Source organism: Strix aluco, chromosome 3, assembly GCF_031877795.1.
Source record: "Strix aluco isolate bStrAlu1 chromosome 3, bStrAlu1.hap1, whole genome shotgun sequence".
In the NCBI taxonomy this organism is placed as follows: domain Eukaryota; kingdom Metazoa; phylum Chordata; class Aves; order Strigiformes; family Strigidae; genus Strix; species Strix aluco.
In genome coordinates, this window is record NC_133933.1 from 60,601,981 (window position 1) to 60,626,001 (window position 24,021).

Genomic DNA, 24,021 nt, shown 5'->3' on the forward strand with positions numbered 1-24,021 from the left:
CACTAGGGTGGCAGTTTTGTTTGTCCTGTGTGGGAGCTGATGGAATAAAAATCTCATGCTCTGTCCTCTGCCATGCTTCCAGCATCACCTAAACAAAATCTTGTTCTGCAGATGTTAAATTTCATCATTTTGTAGTCACTATCGATTGAAAAAAATGTTCTAATGAAATTCCTATCAAGACCTTAGGTCTGAATTTTCATATGAAAGATTTAAGTAACAAAGGCAAAGAAATCCACCACATTTCTGCTCTCCTGTAGAAGAGCAGAACCACACAAGAATGAGAAATCTTACTATAAAGAGTCTAAAAGGCACAGCTAAAAGGGTTGTACAAGTGGGGTGAAGGAGACTGTGCTAGAAGCGTAGAGCCAGTGCTTGCCATCTATCAGAAAGGCTTGAAAAAGGGTGAAAGGAAGTCAGTATGGTGATTGCTGGGGATGAGAAAGCAAGCTGAAGTTATGTCCAGGTGATGGAGTTCAAAAGGACCTTAAGCCTTGGCAGATGAGAAGTAAAAGCACAACTGGGAAAGCCAAAAAGTGACTTTGAGGAGCAGGTAGGAGTGTCTGAATAGGCATGGGTCTCCAACCTGGTAGCGAGACTGTGGAGGTGAGATATGGTAGAAATCTGCAAAATCAATCATAAGTGGCACAGAAAAGATTGATAGCCATTGATTTTTTTCACCATTTCTTCCAAAATGAAAATGAGGGGGTGTGCAATGTAACTGAAGTCTAAAAACCAAATTGGCTCTTTGTGTAAGAGACACCTGAGGACTCCCTTTGGGTTAAAGTTTACATGGGTTGAAGGAGTGACTGGGTAAGTTTGTAGAAGAGGGACCTTTTGAATGTTGCTAAATACATAGAAACTGCAGGAAATAACCTGAGCTGAAAATAGTGGGAGGTCATGGGATTGTTGAGGGGGAAGATCTTACATGCCCATATACTTTAGCACTGGTATTGGTGACTGAACTTGCAGATGAAAGTGGTGACTGGTAGAGAAGTGAGTGTTTATCCTATTTTTCAGTAAGGATCAGTTACTCTAGCAATAACATATTTGGAATAAATGCCCTTGAGTAGCTTAATCAACCAAAAAAGCACTGAAGCAAAAATGTTCAAAAAATGTGATGTCTAATGGTTTTGTTTTCATGCTGTCTTCCCAGGAATCTCATGATCATGTTCTTTTGGATATTCCTGTCACTAGAGAGCTGATGAATCACTATCGAGCTGCAGCTGAAACTGCTCAGAGTGAACTTGCAGCACTTGCGGTGAAGTATGATTTTGCCCAGTCAGAGGTACATTTAAAAATACTTTCAAATTCTTCTCCAAACTTGAGGATTCTCTACAGTCACATTCTGCAGAGAATAGAAAGCTTGCAGAAAGTCCAAAACTTCTTGCTTTTGGTACAGAAATTTTTTTTCTCATAACCTTTTTAGAATTTCCATGTGATTTTTACTCTGCTTGCTTCTGTGTTCAAGAACTAATTATAAGTTTATATTTGAAAGATTTAAAGCAGTCTAGCTTTTTATCATCATTATCATCTAAATGCAATCTTTTTTAATTAAACCTGAAAGTTAATATTTCTAAATTGTGGTTGTATAAAAGTTCTAATAGATGTCCTCCTGTTGTTGCTGGTAAGTTAAGATACAACTGCCCATCCTCATCCATTTCTCCGTTGTTCAAGTTACAGCTCCCCAGATTTGTTTTGCTTTCATCATCACTGAAGTTGTGTTTGAGCTAATGAGGTTGATTGTAACTAGAGAGGCTGAAGAATGCACACGCATTCTTTTCTGCTGTTTCTGCTGTGCAGATGCTACTTCTCAGGAGATGGGATTTATTGGATGATAATTTTTCACACTTTTTTTTCTTTTTAACATATGACTGACTAAGGTTGATTTGATCCAATTCAGCAATGTGGGCAGTGGTCAGTTTTAAAATGGAATCGAATTTGCCTTTAGGAGACATGAAATGCTTATATTGATTTACATACATATGTATTCAGGTGTATATATTCATAAATATACATAGATACATAAAGTTCAATGGAAAATTGTGAACAGTTATCCAACTAGTTGTTTCAACATCTGTGCATTTTACAAATATGTATTTCTATTGCACATTGTAAAGTGCTTTGTGGTATACTTACATAGCACTTGAACATCAAAAAAATACTATCAATGAAATATTTTTTTTTTTAATTGTGGGTAACTGAATACGGGAGACAGCAAGAACATGTAATATTATAGGAGAATGAATTGTTAATACAGTGTTCAGCCAGAACTACAGGGATAAGTGTCCATCGACTGAGCTTGAATTTGACCAGTTGATCCTGAAATTACTGCAGAGTTCCCCTGCATGTAATGGCTATCCAGGATCAGTACTTTAAATTTCAATTTTAAAAAGCCATACAGAATCTCACATTCTCATAGAAAGAATTTATTATTGGAAATGTTGAATGGCTTTACTGCCAGCATGACTGACTGATTTACAGATTCTTTCAGCACTGTGCTTGCATAAGCAAAAGAAGAGTCAAGAAAGCAGCTGTTCGTACTCTTGTTAATAAAGACCTTCATGACCCAGCTGAGGTCAGAGCCCTGTTCTGCTGAGTGCTCTGTAAAACTCATGATATGGGATTATTCTTGCTTTTTCTGCTATTGGAACTGACCACAAAGACAGTGGACAGAGGAAAAAATATCACATTTTGCAGATGGGGAGTTGAACCACAGAGAAATTTTAAGGTTATGAATGCTTTAAGCTACCATAGCTTGGTCCAGCTGCCAAGCAAAGCAATCCTATTGTTCTTTCAGCTGCTCATTTCCTTCCCCACACTGCCCCATCCCTTGTGCTGGCACAGATGTATGTGTAGTTTTATGGGGCACTGTTTTGTTGGGGAACCGATGCAATTGAAATTCCTTCTGGGTTGGTTTTTAGCCTGATCAGTTTCCCAATCTTATTTCACCTCGTAGCCATATAAATGCTTCTGCTAGCACAAAGAAGAGGGTGGACTGTGGAAATGAAGCCTGTGAGCCTGGGAAGAGGCAGAGCTGCTTTTCTCAAAGTCAGTGCTGCTTTATGTCAGCTCTAAAGTGTCTGATAAACCAGTGCTTGCAGGTGAAGCATAAAATCATCAGAGACTATGCTGCTGCTGCTGCAAGAGTGATCCTTCTGCCTGACTCCTCAGTATTAGCCTTTTCTCTGTGATGTGGCCAGCTCCCCTTCCTCTTCCTCCTCTGTAGAAAATGAACTCTTTTGTCAGCTGAGTTAGTTAAGTTGTTTGTGAAGGAGTCAGACAAATACCAGAGCTGGTGCAAGGGAGAGAACAGGCGTGTGTGGCTGGGAGCAGAAGTGGGACCTCTCTTTTCCAAGGCAGTTGCCATTCAGTCAGCTCACCGGCCTCCTGGAATTTCTCCAAGTATTTTGGGTTTGGTCACACTGGAAGTCTCTGGCAGAGCAGTGAATTCCCTGAAGTCCTGAATTGCAGCTTAATGTCTTAAATATTTATTGCCTTAAAATGTTTGCCACGAGTTAAAAGCCCTAGCACACCTCATAAAGAGCAGTTAATGTGGCTTAATTATTTGGTTGTTAATTTTATGTAGTAGGAGATAAATGCTTCGGATTGCACCTTGCTGCTTATAAGTGGAGCTGTCAGGGAAGCTGAAACATGCCTTAACACTTGTGACAAAAAATCCACTTTAAATTACTTGTTCCTTTTAACAAAGTAAACTACTGAAATTTTATGTGCCTGGTGTGTCTTGCCTCAAGCTCAGTCTTCTACAGAAGATTGTAGCAGAAATAGTTCAATGCAAAATGGTATTTTTAACTAAAAGAGAGAAGGGAAAGTAAAGAAAACCAACTGAACTCCATGAACTGTTGGGAAGCTCTAGCATCATCTCTGGAACAGGTCCCTGACATTTGGCGGTGATGTTTCTCCTCCCACCCTTCTTTAAAAGGTCCTCTTGCTGTTTCTGTGTAAATCCAGCTACGTTTAATTGGATTATCAGACCAAAAAACCCCTATTTGCATAAGATGAGAAGAGGTTGCCTAACAGCACAACTGTCCAAAAATTTCTTCGCCTCTGAATATGCTGCAAATCATCGAAAGGTTCCACCCTCATACAACTGGATACTTTGCTGTTACAACTCAGTGCAGCTGTAGATCATCTGTGGAACTGTGCACCAGAATTGGGAGCAGGGAGGAGGCAGACAAAAAAGAGAGAATAGTGGTGTTCATAACTGTATTGTAATGCAGATGCACAAGGGAGGTGAATTAAGGTTGTGCAGCAGAGTTTAAGGTGGACTTTTCCTAAATTCTGAGTTTGCAAATCAATTTAGCTTCCTCTAAGATATTGTCTTGAAAAATTGTATTGTATTGCACAACAGCAGCTTTTGTTTTTACAGACCTCTTCTATTGCTTTTTCCTAGTTATATGAAAATAAACTGAGTCTTGTAGTGATAGAGTTGTTTCAAAATGTGTTTCTTGTCACATTACTAAACTTGTAGTGCAGTCAGTAGTTTCAGCCTGGGTAAAATTCTTCCTTTTTTAATGAATTTTCTCCTTTTCTATCTACAGCTTCTTGAACTCAGGTCCAGAATGGTCTCTAAGGAAGCCTCTTTTCAAGAGCTGAAGGCTGAAGCTGAAAGCTGCAAGGAAAACAATGCTAGACAGATGTCTCGCCTCCTGTCTTTGCAAACCCGAATTCGGGAGATGGAGGAAGAGGCGTGTGTGCTCACCACTTCTAAAAACCAGGCTGAGCTGACAGCTCGGGTGGCATTCAAGGAAAACTGGGAACTGAAGGAGGAGCTTCATGAGCAAAATGCCAAACTTAAGTAAGATTCATGTGAGATGAGAAACAATTTTTGATTGGAATGACAGGAGGGTGCAGTTGCCAATGCAGAAAAGTATGTTAGTGAAGAGACTATTGCAGATCTGAACTCTGTTACAATGCCTTGCACAACCGTTGTACTTGAGTGTCTGGAAGGTATTGAAATTTGAATTCTGGTTTGAGTTGTTAGCCCATAAATGGGGTTCTGAGAGTTTTGTCCTTTGGAGGAGAAACAACTGTATGAGTCAGCTTGGTGTAACCTCATTGCTTACAAAAAATGAGGACAGCTGTTTGAACACAGTAGAAATGATAGTTTCGGTGTCCTCATTCAGGTATTTCCATGTATGGCACTGGGGCAAACTTTGTGCCTTTTACAGCGTACTTGTGATGGGCAGTATCTGCAACTATGGTCTAGTGCCCTGGTCTGTCCTTATCACATGGCATCTTTTGCAGTCATTTACCTGTCACTTGACATGCTGCTGCGTGGGCTGTGCAGTGGTGAGTGACTGTGTTGCTGCACTCTTCCAGTCCCTTTTCCTCTCTTCTGTGTCACAGCTGGAACTGGAATAGTGTCAAGTGAATTTCTTCCTTAGTGTAAAGCTGTACATTAGGAGCAGTGTAATAAAGAAAATATGGTGTAATTCCTAGTTAGTAGCATCCTGAAGGGGGCATGTTAATGTTTGGTTAACGGTTGTCCAGCTTTCGGTAATGTTAGCTTTCTCTGACTTTTTTTCTACTTTCTTCTGGACATTGCTGTGTGTGGGTTTTTTGGGGGATTGTTGTTGGTGGTGTGGCAGTGGTTGTTGTTTTTTTAATGTGCATACTGATTGAATAAAACTTTCCTTAAAAGATAGTATCTTTAACTATACTGTTCTTAGTATAGTGTGTCAGAGCACTGATCTGCCAGTTCTGCGTAAGTGCTGATATTTCAGGTCTGTGGGAGGGAGACTGATACCAATGTTGATCACAAATAAAATTGATTCATGTGAAAATACTCTGAACTCTAAAATTCCAAAATCAGTGTCAGTCATTACTAGACACCTACTACTAGACACCTTGTAGACTTTTATAATGGATTTTTTTCCCACCATTAGAAGGCTAATATCCATGTCTCTTTCAATCTCCATGTCTAGTTAAGAGCAAGGTGAGTGTTTACCAGATGTCTGTGTTTCCCAAATCGGTATTTCACACAGCTCCTCCAGGCTTTGTACATTAGAAGTAGGTAATTAAATCATTTTAAGGTCTAGAGAAATCTATTGCGGTGCACTTGTCTATTACCAGCTGATTTGCCAAAAGGCCTGCCTGGAGAGTGCTGATGTTGATCACCAAAGATTTTAGAGATGATCCCAATGTAAGTGAGGAGATAAGACAAGAAGCGTATTATGCATCCTAGCAACATAGAAAACATCACAGTCTGTGACGTAATGGTTGTTAAGATTCTTTAAAATGCTGCTTCTGTGAGAAAAATAAAGGAAAAAAAGCCTCCTATCCTGTTGCCTAACTCACTGGGAGAAAGCTACCAAAATACTGTGTATCATGCTGGCCTAATCATGACAGTGATATGATCAATTTTATGTGGCATAAATCTCTGCTGTCACTCCCAGTGGGGTCCTGGCTGCTTTGTTTTGCCTGTGACCTTGTGTTGGCACTTCTGTCTATGTTGGGACAAGGGAACTGCTGTGAGAGAGAAATGAGCAAAATAAAAAGCTTAATTTCCAGCTCTACCAATCCCAGGTCCAGTTTGCAGTGCACCTGGAGTGTACCACTAGAGTGCTGGCAAAAGGGAATGGACAAAGGGAGGGCGAGCCTGCTCTTTTGGAAGAAACATGTTGGATTGGTCATGAATCTACAGTGTATGTTTTCAAAGCTTTTTCTCATCCTCAGCTAACGGTTACATGTGCCACTTAACACTAATCATCCTATTGACTTAATGAGCTTTAGCCACTTAGTCTGGCCACCTTAGTAGTATGTGACACATGACCTGTCCTAATCAGGTATTCAAGAAAGATTTTCACTGAAAACCACAAATGAAAGGGAAGAGCAAGTCAACAGGCGTGAAATGCACAGTTACATTCTATACCTAGGGATATAGTAAAAAATGTTTAATAAATTCTGTGATTAGTTTCCAAGTTGTACACCTCTCCTATTGAAAATGGTGCTTTTCTACTCAACAGGTCTATTGCCAAGGTATTTTTAGAGCCTGAACTGTGAAAAGCTTTTTTTTTTTTCCTTTTCCTCCCCTTCTTTTTGCTCATTAGTTCTGAAGAGCTAGCAAAACCGTGAAAGAGCTGCGTTCTACTTTTTCGTACCCGATTGCCTATTTTCTAGGTGCTCACACCTTTATGGCCCTACTGGAGGTAATTATCGTAGACTTGTCAAGTATGTGCTTTGTACTTCAGATTGTTTATTTTTAGAAGCAGGTATGGTTCTGTGTGTGATGTGCCTTGATTTTTCAGAGCCACAGAACAGTTTGTGGGGTTGGTGGTCAATCTCATACAATATTCTAACATATAGGCATGCATGTATGGCACGTCTGGAGCCTCATACCTTTTCACTTCTGACGCACCCCTCCTCACACAGAAGTTTAGCGACCATCTCACAGCTTAGTTTTGCTGGGGCTATAGAGGAGAGGAGGGTGCCCGGAGGTGAGGAAGCTGTGAGGCACTGTACCTGCTGCAGAAGGCAGAGCTCTTTTTTGGCTCACGGTGTGTGCTGTGCAGTAGTAGTATGTGGAAATATCCTTGTCCTCTCCAGAGCAGTAATTAATGTTTTCCATTCCTCTCTGTTATCCTTCCACTCTCTTCTACTTTGCAGCATTGACAACTGTGCTGATCTCCCTCCTGAGGCAACATCTTAAATTTTTTCATGGACCATCCCTTTTCCTTAGTGATTTAAAACCATTTAACATACTGTGTTTGCACTCACTCTCTGTTTTCTATGGAGTGATGCTCTGTTGCCTGTTTGATTGCCAACCTAGAGAGGAAGAAATCAGAAAGAAAAAAAAATGAGTCCAGAAATGACTAGCATGCCCACCTTGAAAACTGGGAATAGTGCTATGCTCTGATAAGCATATGAGTTTCAATAAAATATTTGCTCTGGACAGCTGTTTGGTGATATCTCATGTCTCATTTTATTCTAATGTTCAAATCTTTGTGAAGAACTTGCTTTAGAAAGTACCTTGTTTCTCAGTTGGAAGCTCAATAGTTTTGTCTCTTTCACTCTACCACTGAGTACTTCTCTTATGGGTGTTATCTGAGAGGTACTGGAGTTGATATTTGGATTACACTAACTGTCATTTTGAACTTTGGTTGGTTGGCTATTTGTTAATCTGTTTCTTTGTAGTTTTTCAGAAGTGATGCTCAGTGTTGCAGCATCGTGAACAAGATTTGAATTTACACATTTGCTACCTATGAAGACTGCGGCAATGCTTGTTTGCTGGACTTGTCTTTGTGCCTGGCAATGGGAGGGATATAACCACATTTATGGCAATGAGTTAAACTGACCACTCTGTTATTTGGTTGTTTGTTCTTATACAGCATTTACAAACCAATACCTGCTGTTAATGTTGGTAACAGATGTTTCATGTGGGATATGTATCGGCATGATAGGCACCTTTTCAGAGTGATGAAATCAATGACAAAAAGCTGCCTTTTCTTCCTACTTTTGTAGTAGTCCCTTGATGTTTTCTCTTTTAATCAATCCCTTTCATGGGTGGTGTTACTCTGCAAGACTGGATGTACAGCAAAGTACATCTCTGTCTGCTTCTGCTGGTTAACTTCGCTTGGCAGGTACTCCGGATGTCCTACACTTCCATTAGTCCAGAGGGGCTTCTCTTTCCCTGGAGTTTGTGATCAGCACTGTCAGCCTCATTAGAGAGGGGATGTGAAGTGCTTTTAGCATATTTTTACTATAATTGGATCACTCTCTTCCCCCTTACTTTTTGTAAGCTTTTACTTGCAGTGTCCACTTCCAGTATCTCGAGGGCACTGTTTATTGATGTCACCTGGTTCTTGTGTTTCATTGAAATCTTGTGCTGAGAATGAGGTTGGGATCATAGAAGGTTCTCTGAAGTGCTAGTCAAAAGGAAAGATGAAGAAATGTTTACATATAAGGCAATGACAAAAGTTTTATGTATTAAATAACAGACATAGAGAATTATATGTAACTTTTAAAATTAATTTTGTGGTATGCAGAAGCTAGCAATTATCTTGGGATAATGTCTTTTGCTTAGAATTCTGTTTCAGAGAACATTCATCCTGATATGTCTGGTTTTTTTTCTGTCTGATTAGTAAATATTTGAATGAGTGCGAAGAAAGCGTGACTCAAGCTTCTAAAATCAACAGAAAGTATGAAGAGCTCCTTACACAGCTTTCTGGATTCTTGAACACAGACATCAGAGAAAAAGAGAAACCCCAGGAACATTTAATGTCAAAGGTGATTATGTGTAGGCAAGGGTTTCTGTACAGCAATTTAATAGAAGAAGATTTGGTTGTCAAAGTAATAGAGCAAGCGATGAAGACAAGAATTGTTATGTTAAATAATGATTTGCAGACAGTGCTATCATTTAAGACAGATTTTTTTTTTTTCTTCCATATTGGGCTGATTTTCAAAGGTGCTGAACACTAATAGACCTCAGTGAACGCAGTCTGCTCTTATCTGCATGAAGTGTTTTATCATCCTGTAGTTCCCAAGTACAGCCCTGATTAGATACTTGGTTGAAAGCTTTCCTGAAAACATTAACACTGGGAGTTACTAGGTGATGTGTAAACTGTACCACTAGAACATAACACTTATCTTGAGCTGACATGTCAGTAAATAGAAACATCTGAAATGGCATACCCTAAAACAAGCTTAACTATGCCCTGTAACAAGATGCTGTAAATAACTGTGTGGTGTTTTTGAGACTTAATCATAAAACTTTATTATTTCTCTTCAGAATACTTCTGAAGCTCCAAAAACTAAGACTCCATTTAGGAAAGGAAAATTGTTTGTATACTCTTTTAACCTTTATCTATGCTGCTGAAGGGCAATTTTTCCTAATTTTATATATTTTTTCTCATGTTCTGTCTAGTCTTTTCTATCCCTATTTTTCTTCACTTGGGAGCCTGCTAAGTATTTTGGGAGATTCTGTTTCATTATATTCATATTATTATAAGAGTTCTGGCTATAAGGAATACTTAATAAATTAAGATTATCTAGGTATGTATCACAGTGATTTCTTAAAGTACTTGCCCTCATAATATTACAAGCACATTGAAATTTTAATAGATACTCTAACAAAACTTAGCTAGTTGTCATTAGAGGCAAAAATGTTTGTATTAAGCGGTAACTCTTACATGCTTTATGTTAAGGAAATAACTGGAGTTTAAAAAAAAGTATATCTTGACGTCCTGTTTTAACAATGTAGTAACAAATCTAGTTGGGAAATATAATTTGTGCTGAAAACTTTGTGCATTAGGAAAATTTAGGAACTCATTTTTCTGTTTGGGGTCATGGCACGTCTACTTAGCTTCTTTTCCACATTGTGGTTTTATTTAAGACAGAATTGATCTGCCTTAGTCTCAACAAATGTCTTGCCAGTAGGAGTCAGGGTACATTTTTTACCTTATGCGCTCTTTGAAGTGCCCATATTCATCTATTCCACTTCTTGGAAATAGCATAACGTACCAAACCAGCCCTAGAATCCTGGAAATGACTCCTTTTTCCAAGGTGTCGGCTGCCCCTGAATATACTTATGAAATAGCTGTTACTAACTCAAATCTCCCCATGCCTAAAAAGTTTCAAGCTTAAAATGCAACCTTCAGTTTCTCATTCCAAATGAGAGGCATAAATCTTAACAAGCCAAACTGAAATTGTCTGGTTTTCACATGAAGTTAGCTACATGATCTGTTTTCATTTTCTGATCTGCTTCATGTCAAGCACAGATAGGCAGCGACAGTAACTCTCCACCTGTTTAATAGATCATAGAGATTGTGTGGGAGTAAATCTGAACTACATTACACTAAGGTGTGGGTTTCTGGTGGGAATATGGTTCTCATTTTAATTGCCTTTCTACTCTTTTTAGAAAGGAATAGTAGTGTGCAATTATAAATCTGACCTAGGAGTGACCAGAAACACCATGTCTTTATTGGGATGATTAAGACCAGGTATACTGGGATGAATATATATAATTATTAAGTACTTTAAAAAAGTTACTAATATTTGAATTATTTCTCTAGGTCTCTGAACTATGTAAAGAAAATCTGACACTAAAAGACCAGGTTGCTACTCTTCAAGAAGCTATCAATGTCCATGAAATGGAGTCCAAAGCTAGTAGAGAAACTATCATGAGGCTTGTTTCAGAAGTGACCAAGGAGCAGGAAAAGGCAGCAGGATACTATCAAGACATGGAAAAACTTAGTAAGGTACATAATTGCATGACATGTATGTTTGTCTAGTTTTCAAATGTTTTCTTGAAATTTCAAATTAATTTTCAATAGGAGTTTTATTAAGAAAAATGCTTCTGAAAGACTTCTGGTTATTAGGGTCCTTCCTAAAAAGGACATTTTTCTAGGGTTATTCACAGCGTCTTGAAAACTCCAGAATATGTGGAGATTAAACAATAACGTAGTGTAAAATAGATCCGATTTAGATTTGATATCTTCCAATGATGCTTGCAAATTTATATTTTTGCTTCCTTCGTATTGTTGTAGCCTTCATTGTGCTTGCACAAGCATGTAAATAAACAGATGTTTATAGACTTAATGAGTATATCTGAGGCCCAAGCATGAAACAATGAAAAAATGCTCTTTTAAAGAATATTTATGTGATATTGCAAGTTTTCTGAGGATTATTCTACTCAGTTTCTTTAAAAATTCTAATGAGAAATTGAAAGGAATTGATAGGACACTATTTTACTCTTTCTCTTAAGGAACTGGAAGTAAAGTGTCTTGTCTTCCAGACACTCTAGATTATCTTGTTTCACTGCATTATAAACTTGTATTTCATAACCTTAAATACTCAGTTGACTCATACCCAAAAAGCTCTAGGCAGTAGGCCTAGGCTCTTCTAGGAAAGCACTGTTTTGTTGTGGGGAACCCATAGAGGAAATCTGTGCAGCAGGAATGATGCTGAAATGAGAAATATAAATTAAGTTGTAAATCAAGTATTCACCTAATTAATCTAGATATAATTTGGAAAGGAAAAGGATGTGATTTAAGAATTTAATTGCTCCAGGAGAACTCACCATTAAAAGTTTTTGTACATTGCAAAGGATGGATGAAGAAAATGAGCTTTTGTAGCAGTTTCCCTTATTACTTTGTACTTTGAGCGATAACTGGAAAGGGAGCAGTTTACTAAAACCATAAGGAAAATTTCCCTCAGGTACTAGAGCAGTGTGGTTAAAGCTGATAGCCAGAACTTAGGAAAATAAGAGAAGAAACTTAGACTGCCAAATATGTAGCTGAGTTATGTGTGACTGAGTTTGTAGAAGTTTTGAACATAAAGGCAACCTTGTGCAAGTAAATTTTCAAGTGTAGTATAACACTTTCCCCGCCCCCCTGGCATTACTTTTTTCCTGAACAGAAGACCACCACCATACACTTTAAAGGATATAGTGTTCTCATTTGGTTGTAGGCAAAATACTTAGGACATGAGAAATAGCTGACAGTGTGCTCTGAAGAAGAAAGAATTTGTTGTGGGGAAGATAAATATTAAGTTCCACAAGGGTCATAAATTTTACTTACTGCTGAAAATACTTCTTACTAAGCTGTGTAAAATTTTCTAAGATTCAAATGGGAGGGAGAGAGAACCTGCACCAAAAACTTAAACAGGTCCTTTTTGAGAACATTTTGTTCTCATACTTTACTTCAAACACAGGTGTGTGAGTAAGAGCAGAGTGTAGTTTGTTCACTAAGTAAGCCAGAATCAGGAGATGTTTTAAAACAAGGTAAGGGCTTCATTTGTGACTTGTTTCGCAAGTTTGCTCTGACTGCCTAAACATTTCCAAAGTTGAGCTAGTTTTATGAGAAATATTTTCCTATTGTTATTGTGCACATGCCAAATACATAATTTATTTAACCCATTTTACAGAAATGTCTTGCTAAATTATTAGCATTTCCTTTCAAGGAAGCCCTGTGCCATCAGGGCTTATCTAGAGGCTGCAGATTCCTCCAGTGGTGTTTCAGTTTAGCTACTTAAATTTGCAGATACTGAGTAAATCTGTTGAGAAGGTTTTGCGTTCACAAAAGCATATTAAGAAATTCAGTATTGAAAAAATAAGTAGAAAACCAAAAATGCTTCAAATCCACATATCTAAAGGAGGATGTATGGCATCCCCTGTTCCCCTGATGGGTGTATTATTAGGTTACAGGAAGGGCATCAGTGGTACAAAGTCATCTTGACTTTGTCGTATACTTTGCTGCACAGTTTAAGCACATGAACAGTGTTGCACATGTTGTGACATGTTCCCCGTGAAGGCAAAAAGCAGAAATCCATACTGTTCCTGTGACAGAAGACACCCACGTGGCGGTGTGTTTCTGGACTGTTTCTTGAGCTTTAATGAATGGAATTGCCTGTAGCAGTTTACCCAGCACAGGCTGAGTACAAGTGACTCAAGCCTCTGTTTGCCTGAAGCTCCCAGAGCCAAACATATTGGCCATCTTCTGTGTTACAGATTGAGATGGTGGCCTGTTTCTCCCAGTTTTCTCTCAAAATTCTTCCTGTGTGTATAGAAGCTGTTCCATCAGTCTTCTCCAGCAAGCCTCAGCCACCTCACTGTTCCCTGCCACCTCTCCGAATCATTGCCAGTTTTTCTTGCCGGGTAGTTCTTTGCTTCTGCTCCTCGGGATTTCTATGAACTCCCTCTTTTGACAAGGTGCCTTTCTTTGTCCTAGGAGGAAGCAGCTATCTAATGATCAATTAAACAGATTGTAGATTCCGAAACTCTTGAAGAAAATGAAAGCCAGCTGGTTATGTTTTAAGTTATGTGTGAGAGCAATTCAGAATGTACTTTAGTATATTTGATACTCCAGTATTTGTTGCAGGTAGCTGGTTTTCATTTGAGGAGCATTAGCAAGTGAACAATAATTTTCTCTATTCCTGTCTCAGCCTCACTGCATCACAATAGCAAACAGCACACAACAGAAACTAACACAGTCTTGAAACTAATATAAGTAACAAAAGCAAGCCACCAAGCTGTTCTTGTAATGTATTACTTTTCTTTTAGATTTCTGAACTTCTCACATTTCTCACCAAATATTGCAAGGACTTGCTCCTGGAATTCTGTAAATATTGTGCATACCTTTATTCTGGCAGTGCTGTGTATCAAATTTGAATTTGATGGAAAATAACTTTTAAATGCTGCCCAGATTTCTAGACTGAGAATCAGAATACTTGTTCTTTCTTTCTGTATGTCCAGACAGAATCATAACATTCATTGAGAGCGTCTGTAGGTCCTTAAAAATGTCTTATTTGCTCTATCCAAGTTTCTTTCTAGTATTTAATAAATTCCTATACGGTATTTATTTAAAGTATAGAAGAAGATGCATATATTCTTCTTCCAGATGAATTTGCCTTTCATACAGCTTTGCCATTGATGAAATGCAAGAACTAGTAAATTGGCTGGTTCTGTTTCACATCTTTGCTGATGATTCAACCTGGAAATATTTGTGATTCCTCCTGAAGTGTTAATTTAAACATCTGTTTTGCAAAGATGTGCACCGTACAATGTCTTTAAAGAACATATTTGAAATATAATCAAGTGACTTTAATTAATATCAATATATCTGCATGTACTACTGATGCAAAAGTAACCAAGAAAATAATCTTCAGTATTCAAGACTGACTTGTATTAAATTGTTATTAATTAGTAAAATTTATCTAAGTAGCATCTAATCAGTACAAATTTATTAAAATCAATTGACTGCATAAACACATAGTTAATTAAAATGTATTATTTAATGAAATTGATTAAACTTGAGAAACGTGCCTACATTTTGAATATACCCAAATACTTTGACTGTAGGAGACACAACCAAATGACTGTTTTTTCTTGTACCCATAGATAAAGTAATGAGATTCTCAGTTAGAACCTGTGGGGGTTTTTTTGTTGTTTATAAGATGTCATTAAGGAAATATATATTAGAGACAGGTTTCAGCAGACATCACAAATATTTCCAGGTTGACTCATCAGAGAAGACAGGAGATAAGAGCCAGCTAGTTTACAGTCCTTGTGGTATAACAGTAGTAACTGGAGATGCGGCTGGTGTAAGAAATCATCTGGAAGATACCTGCATTCTCTTTTATACCTTATTATTACTGTTGATGTAATGTGGGGTTTTTTGTATAGATATGTGTAATTGACTTAGTATATTGAGGAGCTGATGCTGACTGAGGTGCCGGTATTAATAGAATCATAGAATAATTTAGGTTGGAAAAGATCTTTAAGATCATCAAGTCCAACTGCAAACCTAATACTGCCAAGTTCACCGCTAAACCATGTTCCTAAGTGCCACATCTACAGGTCTTCTAAATACCTCCAGGGATGGTGACTCAACCACTTCCTTGGGCAGCCTGTTCCAGTGCTTGACAACCCTTTTGGTGTAAAATTTTTTCCTAATATCCAGTCTAAACCTCTCTTATAGCACAACTTGAGGCCGTTTCCTCTTGTCCTATCACTTGTTACTTGGAAGAAGAGACTGACACCCACCTTGCTACAACCTCCTTTCAGGTAGTTGTAGAGAGGTCTCCCCTCAGCCTCCTTTTCTCCAGACTAAACAACCCCGGTTCCCTCAGCTACTCCTCATAAGACTTGTGCTCTAGACCCTTCACCAGCTTCGCTGCCCTTCTTTGGACATGCTCCAGCACCTCAATGTCTTTCTTGCAGTGCAGGGCCAAACACTAAACACGGTATTCAAGGTTCAGCCTCACCAGTGTTGAGTACAGGCGGCTGATCACTTCCCTGGTCCTGCTGGGCACACTATTTCTGATACAAGCCAGGATGCTGTTGGTCTTCTTGACCACCTGGGCACACTGCTGGCTTATATTCAGCTGACTGTCAACCAACACCCCCAGGTCCTTTTCTGCTGGGCAGCTTTCCAGCCACTCTTCCCCAAGCCTGTAGCATTGCACGGGGTTGTTGTGACCCAAGTGCTGGACCCAGCACTCAGCCTTGTTGAACCTCATACAGGTGGTCTTGGCCCATCGATCCAGCCTCTCCAGATTCCTCTGTAGAGCTTCCCTACCGTTGAGCAGATCAACACGCCCACCCAACTTGGTGTTGTCTGCAAACTTACTGAGGGTGCCCTCAATCCCCTTGTCCAGATCAGTGATAAAGAGATTAAATGAAAGTGGCCCCAATACTGAGTTCTGGGGAATACCACTTATGACCAGCCGCCAACTGGATTTAACTCCATTCACCACCACTCTTTGGGCCTGGCCATCCAGCCAGTTTTTTATCCAGTGAAGAGTTTGAGCCATGAGCAGCCAGCTTCTCCAGGAGAATGCTGAGGGAAATGGTGTCAAAGGCTTTACTAAAGTCAAGGTAAACAACATCCACAGCCTTTCCCTCATCCACTAAGCAGGTCACCTTTTCAAAGAAGGAGATCAGGTTAGTCAAGCAGGACCTGCTGTCCTGGTTTAGCTAGGATAGGGTTAAGTTTCCCCAGCAGTGGGAGGGAAGCTCTAGCCTGGTTATTCATATACCGTGCTGACCTCACCTCCTGGCGCCCAAGCGCGGGAGCGCGGAAGAGTTGGTTAATGTGTGTGTTATGCGATCTCTCTGCTCTCACTGCTGTATCGGTAGATATTTTGCTCTGTTCATTGTTATTACTGTTATTGTTATTGTTGTTGTTTGTTTTGTTGCTGTTGCACTGTTGTATTAAACTTCTCCTTATCTCAACCCCGGGGCTTTGTATTTCACTCCCTTTGTGGGGGAGGGGCAGCAGCTGCGTGGTCTCAGACCCTGGCAGGGACTAAACCACCACACCTGCCTTTCATAAACCCATGCTGACTGGGCCTGATCACCTGGTTGTCCTGTACGTGCCCCGTGATGGAGGATCTGGTCCATAACCTTCTCTGGCACCGAGCTCAGACTGACAGGCCTGTAGTTCCCCAGATCCTCCTTCCAGCCCTTCTTGAAGATGGACACCACATTTGCTAACCTTCAGTCCACTGGGATCTTCCTGGTTAGCCAGGACTGCTGATAAGTGATGGAAAGTGACTTCATGAGCACTTCCACCAGCTCCCTCAGTACCCTTGGGTGGATCCTGTCTCGCCCCATAGACTTGTGTGTGTCTAAGTGATGTAGCAGGCCACTAACCATATCTCCCTTTGGATTATGGGGGCTTCATTCTGCTCCCTGTCCCTGTCTTCCAGCTCAGGGGGCTGGATACCCCAAGAACAACTGGTCTTACTATTAAAGACTGAGGCAAAGAAGGCATGAAGTACCTCAGCCTTTTCCTCATCCTTTGTCACTGTGTTTCCTCTTGCATCCCATAAAGGATAATGATATAAAACCCTCTCAAATTATTTAACCTAAATACTCTGCTCTTCAAAACAGATGAAAGCCCAAAAGCCCAGAGTTTCCCCTGGAAGTGTAATAAGGGCATTGGTTAACACACGGCTGCTCCAAGAAATAAAAGGGAGGAGAAGGACTTGTGGTTGTGCCAGGGGTTGTAGAGTGATAGATGCTAGTGAAGGACAGCAGTTATGCAGGAATCTGCTACGTCAGGCCAAATAAGTGTTGTCTAAACTGCGCAAGTGGCCAGTAGCTGGTGTGTGGGCAAGTTTGCGGAAATACTTTTGGCCATATATCCTCTCAGCTTCCATCAGTCTGGGACTTCCTGATTCAAAGTCTGCATCTCGATGTTAACAGCTGCTGCTGCTATATGACACAGTCTGAATGTTTCACATAAAATCTCATGACAGCCCTTTAGAAAATGGCCCTGTTGTTATTAGTGAATCTTGACCAAAAATAATCAGTAATTCCTCCAGTTCTGTACATGGGACAGCCATTGGTTCCTGAAAGATTGTTAATTAAAGCTTCACAGCTCTTCAGAGGGCTCACTGGAAAGGGAAGCCTTCATGTTACCCTCTCTTCTGAAGGTGTTTTGTGGGAAGACCTTTGCAGAGCTTCTGAAACTAAACTTTGCCAAACTTGCAAGCCCCTGGGCTTGATTCCAACATGCAAATGGATAAGAAAATGTGGTTGGATACTTTTTAGTATTGGAAGCCCACAGATTTTAAAAATTCATGTAAATAAAAATAAATTTGCTCAGCAGTTTAAAATTGAACAAAACCATTCCTAGGGCCAAAAATTTCAGTACAAAAAGAGAGGTTTTGTACCTTCTTTGATATTTTTTTTTCTTTAGAAGTTAAGATGAAAGGTGGTGCTGAAGATAAAAGTGTTATCATAACCTCATCTGCAAAGCCACGATAGTGGCTTTTTTAATAGTGTGGGGCATACTTCTGTAATGCCATGCATGCAAAATAATTAGAGAAAAACCATTTTCACAGCCTGTTTTAATCTATTGCATTAGATGAAAGTGAATATCTTCATTTTTGCAGTATACAGTTAGGTAAATGAGCAATTACATTTGTATTTACTTACAACCGTAAGAAAATGCTACAGTACTTTTGGGAGGTGGACCTGTTGTGTTTTCTCTGAATCTGCTTCAGTTGTACTGGTGGGTTTTTTTGGTTTTGGTTTTTGCTTGGTTGGTTTTTTTGTTTTTTGTTTGGTTTTTTTTTTCCTTTAGGAAGGGAGAACTAGAAGAGGTAATTTAAAGCTCTGGAAAACTTGAGTGTGACCACCTGGATCACTTTGGAGTAGGCAGTGTTCACTCAGACATGCTAAGGAAATTCAAAGTGGAAATAGATTAATTATTATTTATAGTATGTAAACTGACACTTAAAACTGTCTCAGAAATAGTGACTATTTTGACTAGTATCCACTTTTAAAAAAATGATTATTGGATGAAATGACAGACCAACAGACATGTATGTATAGGACATGCTAGTTGAAATCTTGAGAAATACGAAAGAATACAGTATAATAAGGAAGAGTTATCACAGCTTTAAAAAAATGTATTGTAGATATTGAGATCAACAGAGTGAGAATATGTATTAATATGTATTATTACTTAAAAGATCTTATCCCTTCTTGTTTCCTCTCTTTCATCTGTCTGCCTGTTTAATGCGATTGTATCTCCTTCATTTTGTTTTGCAGTGTTAAATACAGCTCTTTTAGCTGTTCCTTATAAAAGAGTTCCTCTCTTTCTCTGCTTAAAAGGCAGAAGTAATTTTCCCCACCTGTTACAACCTGAATGCATTTTCTGTGAATGCAGCTGACCTAATATAGAACACATGATTTCTCATGAGGGAGGCTTTGCCAGTGTCCTGTACAATGGTCTGGGTACTCTTACATCTTCTCTAGTCTAGTACAGGTAGGGGTGCCAGCAGGTGAGCGTGCGTAGGCTGTGTCCCAGCCTGAGTGGGTACCTTTAAGTACAGTACTATGCCATATGAGCCCTTTTGCTCTGGTCTCAGATAGTTAAAGAACCCTTGGTGCTGCTTTTTACATCTGCAGGTGAGCATGGCCATGGTAGATCTGCTGCATCCCTGGTGTCTAACACAGGTGTCATTGACATGGTCTACCCTGGGTAAATCCCCCTAATTCTGTTTTCTTTGAACATCAATTTCCATAATTATTCCTGTTTTCAAAATTGGTTGTGTGTCAGTGTTAGGTAGCTTTTTTGACCCTACAAGCTGCATACCAAACCCTTTATATAATTCAGAGCCATGGGACATTAGCCATAAATGTTGTGGAGCCAGAGAGAAAACACAGAATCACAGAATCATCTAGGTTGGAAAGGACCTTGAAGATCATCTAGTCCAACCGTTAACCTAGCACTGACAGTTCCCAACTACACCATATCACTCAGCGTTATGTCGACCCGACTCTTAAACACCTCCAGGGATGGGGACTCCACCACCTCCCTGGGCAGCCCATTCCAACGCCTAACAACCCGTTCTGTAAAGAAATACTTTCTGTTGCAGTTTCATCCTTTCAGTCTTCAGTGATGGAAATTGTTTTATCTGCCTGCACTGATCACTTAGGCTCTTAGGGGTTTGCATGTAGTTGGGATACCACCTTTACATGTCACAGTCCCTAAATTTCCAAATGCTGTTCAGTGCTTAGGCTGACCTTGCTGAAGCTAGCCAGTGTAAATGCTCTCCATTCAAGAGAGGTTTCAAGGAGGATTGTTCAGAATTTTAATGTTTTGATTGTTATGGCTTTTCATTCTGTAAATTGCTAGTTGTGGTTTGTTTTTTTTCTAATGTTTGGGCATAAACAGGCTGCAGTTCCTTATTTTATACCTTGATCTTTTGATTCAGCTGTGTTTGTTTGCAGATGTTCACAATTTGAAAAAAGATTCTAATTACGTTGACTCCCTGGTACTGGCAAACTACTTTTGCACTGCCTTTCTGAAAGAAAAGATACATAGTGCTGAAAACTGTAATTGAAATAAACCACTCTTTATTCTTTGCTGTAATTACCATAATGTAATTCTGAGCACAGGTGGGAATTTTCTATTGATAGGACTTGTTTAGAATAAAAAAGAGAGAATGGCAAGGAATCATGCCAACATTTGTATCCAAGAGAGTTCTACAATTACTTTAGAAAGGGGTAGTAACAAATAATTTCCTAAATGACAGGGTTTGTTTTGGTTTGTTTTCATTTATGTGTTTGCATGTTTTTCTTTTTGAAGCTATTTAAAAATTTTAGTATTTTTAGTATTGTATGTTTATATTTTATTTCCAAGGTGCCTCCCAAACTCCTTTTTTTGTCCATCCTCAGTGCTGATCTCGATAAATACTCCCAGATTTACTACTTGATTGGCAGGTATTCCATTAATACAGATGACTTATTGTGCTACACAGCAAGCACACATAGACCCTAAGAGACCCTCAAGTGGTCACCATATTCACAGCTGCTTTGGGAACAATTCTTTAACTCTAGGTACACGATCTTAGTTCATATCAATCCACCTACTGAGTCTCTACTAAACAACTGAAACTTCTGCAGAAATTCAATCACTCTACAAATATGCCATCCTCTGACATAATTTTGTGTCTTTCCCATTTGTTCCTATCAATGAGATAATATCCTGAAGAATGAAGTCTTAGTTTTTGCTCTACTTTTAGTTGATTTCACTGCAAATTTTATTCTTGTATATGAAGGTGTAAGCACTCTTAATATTGGTACTGTGAGTAAAGGAAAGAGGTTCACAAACTGTCTGAATGAGAGATATGATTTTTCCTTTATGTTTAGATGGCTTATTTTTCTTTCACTTTTCTATCACTATTTGTTTTTGCATCATGGGTCAAGGTACACAGTTCTGTCTGTCTGCTCTGCCCTGTTGGGTCAATATTTTCTATACAACTGATGTAGAAATATATGTACTGGCTATTTTTTCTTCTTTCCAAACTGAGTCTTGATTCATCAGAAGGTAAAGGGAAAATAACTTTTAAAAGCTCTGGACTTAGAGAGAAAGGACCATAGGTGTCAGGGGTTGAGTGAGAACCATGACAAAATGCCAGAGATCTGAGGATGTCCCTGAGCAGTAAATCCTATGGGCTATTCAACAGGTAGCCTTATTTTACAGTACCCTGTCACCCTACCGAAGATGATGTTGTCTTTGAACATATTACTTCTGAAATGCAAAGGACTGACTTCTTTTTTTTTTAAAAAAAAAGAACTTACAAGGATACTAGATAGAACTGCCATCCCATTAGTTCTTCCCCAGTCATGCTTCTGCACACCAACAGTCCAGCTGGGCAGCAGACGGGGGCAGTTGTAGGCTCTGTGGAAGGACACATAGCTCTTTGTTGACTTTCTTCTATTCCTCAGACAAATTTGGGTAATAGGGATTTTGCTTTCTTCAGATGATGACATAGCTCAGAATAATTCCCTTTTTGAAAATTTTTCTGACTGTTTCACAATCTAAGGATTTATTCTTTGAGGTGAAATTGGCATTTGAGCATTTGCACCATCTTTTCTGCTGTCTTAACATCATTGTCTTTTTTTGTTTGGCACCTCACTCCCCATTTCTATGCATAAATAATCTCAAGAATTTTTGTCACATTCAGGTAAATTGATCTCAGGGATCATCTCTAATTCTGCTCCTTACACCATATTCAGAGTTTGTGTGTATTCTTTTGGTCAGCCCTGAATTACAGAATCACAGAATCATCTAGGTTGGAAAAGACCTTGAAGATCACCTAGTCCAACCATTAACCTAACACTGCCTGTTCCCAACTACACCATATCCCTCAGCGCTATGTCAACCCAACTCTTAAACACCTCCAGGGATGGGGACTCCACCACCTCCCTGGGCAGCCCATTCCAACACCTAACAACCCGTTCTGTAAAGAAATACTTCCTAATATTCAGTCTAAACCTTCCGTGGTGCAACTTGAGGCCATAACCTCTTGTCCTATCGCTTGTTACTTGGTTAAAGAGACTCATCCCCAGCTCTCTGCAACCTCCTTTCAGGTAGTTGTAGAGGGCGATGAGGTCTCCCCTCAGCCTCCTCTTCTCCAGACTAAACGACCCCAGTTCCCTCAGCCGCTCCTCATACGACATGTGCTCCAGACCTTTCACCAGCTTCGTTGCCCTTCTCTGGACACGCTCGAGTAATTCAATGTCCTTTTTGTAGTGAGGGGCCCAAAACTGAACACAGTAATCGAGGTGTGGCCTCACCAGTGCCGAGTACAGGGGTAAAAGTACATTGGTCAGCACTGTACGTCTTTTCCAACTGAAATATTCTGTGCTATGCTATTATTTCCTCTCTGAGGTATAGTACTTTGGCTTTATTTGTGTTACATCTTGTTTACTGTTTTCTAATCATATTATCTGAATAAAAAAATAAGATTGCTATAGTTTCACAATAAAAAAATTGGTTTCTGTTTACCTGCAAATGTTATTCATGTACTAGTTTTTGAAGGCCACTTCAAGAGGTTAGTCTACAGTGTGATTACAGCAGCTTTGGGCTTTCATCAGTTTCAGTGGGAGTTTTCCTATGAAGTCCTGATGTTGAGCCCATATGAGCAATATGGATCCTGATTTCTCTATCTGCAGTACCTGCTTCTGAGTTATTCCCTGCTTTGTGTGTGGAGGAGAGGGGTTATAACAGGTTTTAAAAGTCTGGTTTAATCTTTCATGTATTTTAGGATCTTGACAGCGCTATAACAGGGAGACAGAGTTTGGAGATGGACATCAGAAACCTCCAAGATAAACTGACTGCTAACCAGAAAGTTTTGGATGCCTCAAAATGGGAACTACACAATCTGAAGAAATCTTCCGCTGAGCTGGATGGAAACTTGAAAAGCAGCAGAGAAGAGGCCAGGACTGCTCAGGGCTCTTTAGTGGCTTTTGAAGAGCAAATTGCTACCCTACTCAGCGATGGATCTGCAATAGTTAAACCTTCTGAGAAAGACATTTTGGAGAGGATCCAAGAAATAAATTGCAAAGTGGAGAGTAAAGAAATAGTAAGTGAGCAAGCACTGCACTTGCCCAATGTGTGTGTGTGTTCTCTTTGGATCCTTTTTCAGTTTATTCATCTCTTAGAGCGTTGGTTCCTTCTGCTTAGGTTTTGAGATTACAGAAACGTTTAATTTTGTTGTCTATTGATTTGAGATAATAGGTGAAAAGCATCTATGTTTTATTAAGTAGGAAGAGGTCAGAAATTAAATTAATAATGGATGTTGTTAACAAGAAAAGACATGGAATGGTCTTTCAGTTAAGACATCGAAATTTGGTTTCAGTATCACTTAGCGGACATCAAAAGTGGCTGCATGGTTGCTATGATTTAGTGGAACATGTGAACAAGTATGGATTTGCTGCTACAGTAGTGACTTCAAGGACTGACTTGTTTCTCAAAGCAGACATAACTGATGAGTTGCCCCAGGCAACTTCTTTCCCTCCAATTCTCAAAACCTGCATCGAAAAAGAAAAAAGTATTTTTACACTTATAGTTAAACATTGTTCAAACCGTAACTGTTCACCATCCAGGAGAAAGGCAATAGGAAGTCAGCTGGGTATTCTAATGCTTTGGGTTGAGCCGTTTTGGCTGGTAGTGTTTGCAAAGGTGTGTTTGCATGTACAGGTAGAGAAGGGACAGCTCCGGAGGAAGGCCAGAATACAGTTTGACCAATGTCAGTATCCCA

The 24,021-nt window shown here is 39.4% G+C and overlaps 1 protein-coding gene across 3 annotated transcripts in view; it reads left to right on the forward strand.

Annotated features, from left to right (window-relative positions):
- LOC141921011 (coiled-coil domain-containing protein 170-like) overlaps nt 1-24,021 on the forward strand; it is a 71,099-nt gene that overhangs the window by 27,288 nt on the left and 19,790 nt on the right. For all 3 annotated transcript variants that reach the window (XM_074818764.1, XM_074818761.1, XM_074818763.1), the window contains 5 exons: nt 1,154-1,285; nt 4,560-4,816; nt 9,102-9,246; nt 11,031-11,216; nt 23,026-23,343. In XM_074818764.1, the coding sequence (XP_074674865.1) occupies nt 1,154-1,285; nt 4,560-4,816; nt 9,102-9,246; nt 11,031-11,216; nt 23,026-23,343 (1,038 nt within the window). The remainder of the gene's footprint in view (nt 1-1,153; nt 1,286-4,559; nt 4,817-9,101; nt 9,247-11,030; nt 11,217-23,025; nt 23,344-24,021) is intronic.